Here is an 8,466-nt window from a genome sequence, read left to right as displayed (position 1 = left end):
ATGCTGGGAGGGATTGGGGGCAGGAGGAGAAGGGGACGACAGAGGATGAGATAGCTGGATGGCATCACTGACTCAATGGACGTGAGTCTGGGTGAACTCTGGGAGTTGGTGATGGACAAGGAGGCCTGGCGTGCTGCAGTTCATGGGGTTGCAAAGAGACACGACTGAGCAACTGAACTGAAGTGAACTGATATAGAAAGTATGGAGTAATTTTTAAAATGAAATAATTTAAAAATCTGAAAGAGGAGACTTGATTTTGAATCTTGGGTTTGCTCTGAGATGTTCTTTCCATTCAGAAATGGAAAGGTCAGTTCTTTCCATTCAGCAAGTATTTCTTGGTATACTTACTGTGTACCAGGCAGTGTGCTGTGGTGTTCCAGATACACAATGGAGAACAAAACTATTATGGTCCCTACTATCTAAAATACTTAATCTAATGTTTGGAGGACATTATGTTCTTACGTCCTTTCTTTCCGTTCAGAAAGGTCAGTTCTTTCCATTCAGCAGTATTTCTTGGTATACTTACTGTATACCAGGCAGTGTGCTGTGGTGTTCCAGATACACAATGGAGAACAAAACTATTTGATCCCTACTATCTAAAACACTTAGTCTAATGTTTGGAGGCCATTATGTCCTCCTGTAATGGAGGACACAGATGTTAAACATGCAAGTAAATTTAAAATGCAAGTGGTTTTAAGTACTGTGAAGAAAAAGAACAAGATACTATAGGACATAGTAATCAATAGGACATGGTTTATATATGAACCAGATACAGTTAAACCAAAAAAAGAATATTAGGAGTTATTTAAGAAAAGGGAATGGAAGAGGACTTTTTTCCAAGCAAAGAGAACAGCAAATTCAAAAGTCCTAAAACCATCAGTTCTTTAAGAGGACCTAAAAAGAAGACCAGTTGGCCAGAATATAGTAAGTGGGAAAGAGGTAGGGGGCCCAGATCAAGTAGGTCCTGACAGACCATTTTAAATGAGTCTATTCTTTAATTCTAAGTACAATGGGGACCCAGTGATGGCTTTTGAGTAGAGACTGACATGATGGGATTTACTTTTTAAAAAGATAACTCTGACTCATATGGAGAGTGGATTGGCTGGTACAAGAGCAGAAGCAAATATATTTCACAGAAGTCCCAATAGGAAGTGATTATGACTTGAAATAGAGTGGATGGAGAAAAATACACTGATTGAGAAACATTCTAGAGGTAGCTTTGGCAAAATGGCTAATGAGTTGAATGTGAGAATTGATGGGAGAGCAATATCAGGAATGATTCTGAAATTTCGTACCTAACCTGCTTAGTGTATGTAAATGTGTATCATTTATGAAGCAGGGAAGGGAGAAAATACAGAACAGGATTTAAGCATGGGCTCAAGGGTTGTTTTAGACATGTTAAGTATTACATGTATGTGAAATAGGCATGTAAAAATGTCTAGTGACCTATTATGTGTAAGTCTGTCATTCAGAAGGGAGGTCAAGGTAGATGCCATAGGAATAGAAAAAATTATCTCGAGAGCCCAAGTCTTGAGTAACTACCACTTTAGAAGTTGGGCAGAAGGCAAACAAGTATCCCAGAACTGAAGAAAAGAGTATTTCAAATTGGAAATAAATAAGTTAAAGCTGCTGAGAGGCCCAATAAGATGAGAACTAAAATATCTTTTGGATTTAGTAACAGTTACTGACTGCTCTAACAGCTGCATGGGAATGAAAAAGATATATGTATACACACACACAGACACACACACATATACATATATCCACATACATATATGGAATATATATATATTATCTCCACACTGCCGCTGCTGCTGCTAAGTCGCTTTAGTCGTGTCCGACTCTGTGCGATCCCATAGACGGCAGCCCACCAGGCTCCCCTGTCCCTGGGATTCTCCAGGCAAGAATACTAGAGTGAGTTGCCATTTCCTTCTCCAATGCATGAAGGTGAAAAGTGAAAGTGAAGTAGCTCAGTCCTGTCTGACTCTGAGTGACCCCATGGACTGCAGCCTACTGGGCTCCTCCATCCATGGGATTTTCCAGGCAGGAGTACTGGAGTGGGGTGCCATCGCCTTCTCTGTATCTCCACACAGATGGGGAAAACTGGAAAGGAGACAATAGCAACACAAACTAGAAAGGAATCATGTAAAAGGTGTAACTGTATTAATAGGCCCAAGAAAGCCAATTCCTAAACAAGCAGTGGGGAAAACCAAGACCCAATCCAGTTTATGCTAGTGCATCAGAAACACCTAGATAACTTGTTAAAACACAAATTGCTGGACCAGAGTTCCTAATTAAGTAGTTCCGGGGTAGAATTTTCTAACAAGTTCCCAGGAGATGCTGATGCTGCTGATCCTGAGTACTACAATTGAGAACTGCACTAGAGAATACTAAGCAGGACTAGAATTGGTTGTATCAGGTACCCCTCTAAGTGGGTAAAGAGGAAGGCTAAAATAAGGAAAGTTTATGAAAACTTGTTTAAGAGCCAGTCAGATATAATAGTGTAATAATGGAATAAGTATCCATAGAGATAAAATGAGATCATGAATCTATGAAACAAGAATAGGCTATTCTTAAAAAGAAATTCAGAGTAGAAAAATATATTTTGAATAATAAAAACATTAAAATATTTTTTAACTCCAAACAAATTAGCAGATGAATTAAGATAGTCTCTTACAGAATAGAGCAGAGAGATAGAAGATCATGGGAGAAGAAAGGCAAGAAAGCTAGTATATGAGTTCAAGTTCCAAATAATAGGGGTTTGGGGAATAGAGAAAGCATAAGAAAGAAATTATCAGCAACATAGTTTAAGAAATTTTCCCAGAACCGACGGGTATATAATTACAGACAGAGTCAATAAAAGCCCAAATTGGATGAAAATAATACCACACCAAGGTACGTCATTGTAAAATTTCAGAAGACTTATTTATTGCTTCAGGCAACTGGTGTGTTAACAACTGTCTCTTATTGTTTTCGACAAACATTCACTGTGGTTTGCACCAGGGCCAAGTTCCAAGTCAAGTCAAATAAAAAGAACCTTGCAAGTATAGTCTCTGAGGGAATCACCAGACAGGTCAATCCTGGCAGTGGGGCTTTTAATGACCTCTAACTCCATCCAGGATGTCCCTGGTAGCTCAGATGGTAAAGAATCTGCCTGCAATGCGGGAGATCCGGGTTCAATCCCCAGGAGAAGAAAATAGCAACCCACTCCAGTATTCTTTCCTGGAGAATCCCATGGACAGAGGAGCCTGGCTGGCTACAGTTCATGGAGTCACAAAGGATCAGACACAACTGAGCGACTAACACTTTCACTTTCAACTCCATCCTATTCCTTACAGTGGCTGCCAGGCTGAGGTTTTCACTGTGGTTACTGCTTGTTAGTTTCCAAGGCTACCATGGAATTGAAGAGGGAGAGATTGGGTATAAAGCAAGTTAAAATGTCACAGAGCTACTGAGCTTCTTATCAAGGTTGAAACTTTTTCCTTGAATAAATGCTACCTGTATCAGCCTTTGTTTAATTAATGTGCATAGTTTTCAGAAAGCTGGTTTGGACCATTTTTGCCCATGTTCTGTGCCTTGTATGGAGGAGATGATTTTCAGAGGTCCTTACCCTGCTTTCTTTGCTGGTGATTGCCACATGTGGCTCTTTAGGCTGACTAAAATAAATTCAATCCCTTAGTTGCTCTAGCCATATTTCAAATGCTCAAAAGCCACATGTGACTAGCAGCTACTCCACTGGCCAGCGCTGATAAAATATTTCCATCATCTCAGTTTTACTGGACAGTGTGGCTTTAGGTATTATCCTCATTTTATAGATGAGTAAATTGAAGCTCAAAAATGAGTAAGTAACTTGCTCAAAGTCTCTGAAATTTCAAAGTCCTGGAAGCCTGGCATGTTGCAGTCCATGGGGTTGCAAAGAGTTGGACACGACTCAGCAACTGAACTAAACTGTTGCTATTAACCACCAAGCTGTATTTTCTCTCAGTGATTTCCAGCTTTTTCATGTCAGGGAAAACATTAAAAAATGGTATTTGTATAGACAACACTGGGATAAATGAATGTGTCTACAAGATCATCAGCCCTACTTCTGCTGCTCTTGGCTCTTCACACCCATCGTAGGAACAGGGGAATCAACAGCTCAGCACATTTAAGTGTCACAACATCCTGATCATGAAATTCTGCAGTACACTATGACAGTAGTTCTCATAGTGTGGTTCCAAAACCAGAAGCATCAGTGATGACCTGGGAACATGTTAGAAATGTAAATTCTCAGGCCTCATCCAGATCTACTGAATTAGAAATTCTGGGAGTAGGGTCAAGAAGTCCATAGTTTAACAAACCTTCCAGGTGATTGTGATATACATACAAGCTTGAATACTCTGTATAATAAAAATTTATTCTCTGAATGGTGATAGGAAAATTGGTTGACCATAATGGAACAAAATAAAAATAATAGTGTACATATTTATGTGTGTATATATATATATATATATAATACACACACATATATAATAAATATAAATTTATATATACAGACACAGATACACCCAAATATATGAAATATATACATTATTATTCTTTACTGGAAAACCAGTACAAAAAAATTGTATTCTAAATGCCATCTTTTATCCCTCTATTAGGAGACACTGCTATTTATATCTAAGAGAATCAGTTATTTTTTATCTTTTGTTTTGAACTATTGACTATCTTACAAATTTCTTTAGTTTATGTTCAAGCCCTCCCAAATTAGTGAATACCTTTTGTTCAGCTTTATTGTAATATTTAGATATGGTGGTTATTAAATTCACTAACAGTACTTAGCAGTAAAGAATATGACCCAGGTTTGATCCCTGGGTCATGAAGATTGCCTGAAGCAGGGCATGGGAACCCACCCTAGGACTCTTGCCAAGAGAATCCCATGGACAGAGAAGCCTGGCAGGCTGCAGTCAATAGGGTCGCACAGAGTTGGAATCAACTGAAGCAACTAAGCGGCAGCAGCAGAATTAGTAGGTTGAGTAGAAGCTGAAGTGCTAAAACATAAAACTTCTCTTGTGTTAGCCACCCTTTAGTGCCTCTTAACTTTTTTAAGGTCATTGATTCCTCAGAGAATCTGTTTCTAGAAATGGACAGTCTCACCAGAAAAAAAATATATGCATAGTTAATGTTTTACATAAAATTTCAGGATACTTTGACTTAATTGCAATAGGATAATTATTTAGTTAACTTTAGTTGTAAGTTCATGTTTTGTGGAATATTGTATATTTGGGGTTTGATTGCTTATGTTTGTTATTTTAATTAACTTATTCCTTCTTTCTTGTCACCCTTACTCTAAGGTGGATACATTGCAAATAGCCTAGCAATCATGACAGATGCACTTCATATGTTAACTGACCTAAGTGCCATCATATTGACCCTGCTTGCTTTGTGGCTGTCTTCAAAATCACCAACCAAAAGGTTCACTTTTGGATTTCATCGCTTGGGTAAGTAATTGGGCATTTCTTTATTTATAAAATTTATAGTAAAATCACAATGAACTGTATAACCTTTGATTAACTAAAGGCTTTCTGGTGATAGCCTGTTAGAACAAAGCAAATGAAAATAGACAAATAGGAACACCTCCAAATGCATTATGTGTTATGCATTGGCTTAGGAAATGAAGCTATTTAAATATATATCTTTAGATATATATTTTCCAGGGTACATTCAGATATATATCTTCCAGGGTACTAAATAGCTTACACATGTAAAATTACATGGTAATCAGGTACTTCACTGGCAGCCCAGTGGTTAGAACTCTGTGCTTCCACTGCAGGGGGCACAGGTTTGATCCCTGGTCAGGGAACTAAGATCCTGCATGCCATGGCACAGCCAAAGGAAAAAAATTATATGATGATCATTAATCTTCAAATGTTGTTCCCTGTGTCCTGAAGATGTTAACAGGAAAAAAGTTTACCTTCAGTTTACTGAACCAAGTAGAACTATATGTATTTAATTCATCAATGAGTGTTAACTTCTTTCTTTCACCTCAGGCTTTCCAATCAAAGCTACTGTAGTCCAGGTTTGGAGCACTACTGTAATTTTTATAACATACTGTATGGCTGACCTTCACTGTGGCCATTAACTATAAATACAACAAAGATTCTCTGCTTGACCAAATCTCCTGAATCATCTCCCAAGCCCATCTATGTTCTTCCTTGTAAAATCTAGTTTTATGCCAAGCCAATTTAACAGAAACCCCATTCTCAATATTTGGTGGGTCATCCCCAGGTGATGTCTCATCACCCTGGCTTGTTCTCAACATGACTTCCTATACCAATCTCAATGGCTTCCCCCAATCTTTAATAAAGTCTTCTTTACTATGTTTTAACAAGTGTCATTGAATGTTTTTCTTTAACAATGCACACATATTTTATTTTCCTATTTTGAATAAATATTAATATTCAATTAAAAGAGGTTAAAATCATACATTGTTATCCACACAACTCTTCTTCTTGCTTGTTTTTTAAAATTTTTACTTATTTTTAAAATACATGTAGAACAGTCACTTGAATTAGGATATGAAGTGCCATATGACCAATTTTTGCGTTTGCTTAGAACCTAAAAATTGACATTTAAGTAGCTTCAGCAAAACTGGTCTTAAAGAACTAGAATTAACATCTTTTGTAGAGACATTGACACTTTGGGCTAATATATTAATCAGTATCTCCCCTTCTTTGTTACTTTTTAGCCTAATCTTAATATGTAGGTCTCATATAATTTAATAGTTGAGTCTTCTGGTGTAAAACTTAACATTGTACATGAATGGCTGTATTCCAAGTAGCTATCCAGGTCATAACTTTGGGAAATTATCTGGCATCCCCATATCTCAGCATCCTCAGCTGCTGTACAAGAGAGGTAAAGCCCTGAATGAGGTCTTTCTGTTACTTGTTAAGCCAATGCATAACACATAATGCATTTGGATGTGTTCCTAAAAAAACTCCCACTGCTAACTGACACATTATACATCCATTTATTTACTAATTGCCTTGGGGTTTGTAAAAGCTTCAAAATTATTCTCAAACTTTAATCTTTTTGTGATGTAAACTCTTGCAATTTAAAATCAGAACTCAAACACAGCATCATGGAATGGGGATTTTTATTTTCTAAAGAGAGTATATTCATTTTAGATTGTAGATCCCTTGGAATTCTAATGAAAACAGTGGAATTCTCCCCTAACATAGAAGGTTCTACAAATGATAAACTAAGAACACATAATCAGGGAAATTCTATTAAATGTCAAAGAAGTATTTTTTATTTATTTGGCCGTAGATTACAAGCACTACGGAAAGATGAAAGAAAAAAGAACTGACTGGCTCTATTGTATTTCTGTATATTTCTATAGAAAGTCATATTTTTCCCTTTCCTTAAAAGTACTAGTTCAAGATGGTGGACTAGAAATCAGCATTTGAGATGGGAAATACATTTCAATAGGAAATACAGAGTACCAAAACAACAAAGAAAAGCAAATGGTTGGGTAACCAATAAACAGGAAATTTCTGGAAGTTAGAAAGTAGATGGGAGTGGGTTGAAGAAAGAAAGAAGCCAAGGAACAGCAGCCTAGAGTACATTTGGGCAGGAACTGGATCAGCCTAATGGAACTCCAAAGAAGACTCAGGGACAGAAATGGCAGAAGTGAGAAAGAGGGCTTAAAACAAGATTAATTGAATGGCTATAAATGGGAAACTGCTCCTACTAGTCAGTCCACTATGTCCCTACCTTCTTCCCATCCCCACCTCCCCTCAGGCAGTCTGCATTTTTCTCCATGTGAACACCAAATAGTTCTTCCAAAAAGAAACTGAGCCAAATGTTTGGAGAAAGCTGAGACTTTAGTGTGAATGTTGATGCTCCAAAATAAATCTTTTTCATCCTAGAACTCAGGGTTCTGCAGCCTTAGAGTTTGGTTCCCCACATACTCACGCTAAAGTAATACACTTGTCTTAGTCTGCCCTGCTCTTTACCCCTTATTCATACCTATTTTAAATAGTTATGTGTTATCCTTCCAGCATTTACTTTTTTGCATAGTCCTGTCCTTCTGCCCTAAATGTGAACAGACAACCAAGAATCTTTTAGGAAATGAGAAAAACCAGCAGCATGAAAGAAAGTTTAAAAAAAAAAAAAAGAAAACTAACAAAAATTTGTCCTACCTGAAAAGAGGTGACTTAATAAACAGAGGAAAATGTTTTAAATTACTTACTAATATACTCAGTATAGTAAAACAGTAAAATATTTTGAAAAAAACATGTAGAAAAAGCTCTTTGAAATTGAAATATTACAAAAAATTAAAACAAAATTTTTTTTCAATAGGACTAGAAAATATAATCAAGAAAATCCTCCAGAAAGACAAATGTCAGATGATAATATTTATTTATGAGATCTAAAATATGATATAAATCAACCCGTCTGTGAAACAAACAGACTCACAGATAT

At 36.9% G+C, this 8,466-nt stretch overlaps 1 protein-coding gene across 1 annotated transcript in view; it reads left to right on the top strand.

Annotated features, from left to right (window-relative positions):
* SLC30A4 (solute carrier family 30 (zinc transporter), member 4) overlaps positions 1–8,466 on the top strand; it is a 30,339-nt gene that overhangs the window by 3,672 nt on the left and 18,201 nt on the right. The window contains exon 3 of the mRNA XM_010847756.1: positions 5,334–5,480. Coding sequence (XP_010846058.1) covers positions 5,334–5,480 — 147 coding nt within the window. The remainder of the gene's footprint in view (positions 1–5,333; positions 5,481–8,466) is intronic.

Source organism: Bison bison, unplaced genomic scaffold (assembly GCF_000754665.1).
Source record: "Bison bison bison isolate TAMUID 2011002044 unplaced genomic scaffold, Bison_UMD1.0 scf7180017864254, whole genome shotgun sequence".
Classification (NCBI taxonomy): Eukaryota; Metazoa; Chordata; class Mammalia; order Artiodactyla; family Bovidae; genus Bison; species Bison bison.
Note: the sequence above shows the minus strand (reverse complement) of the source record. Positions and strands in the feature narration are given on the sequence as shown.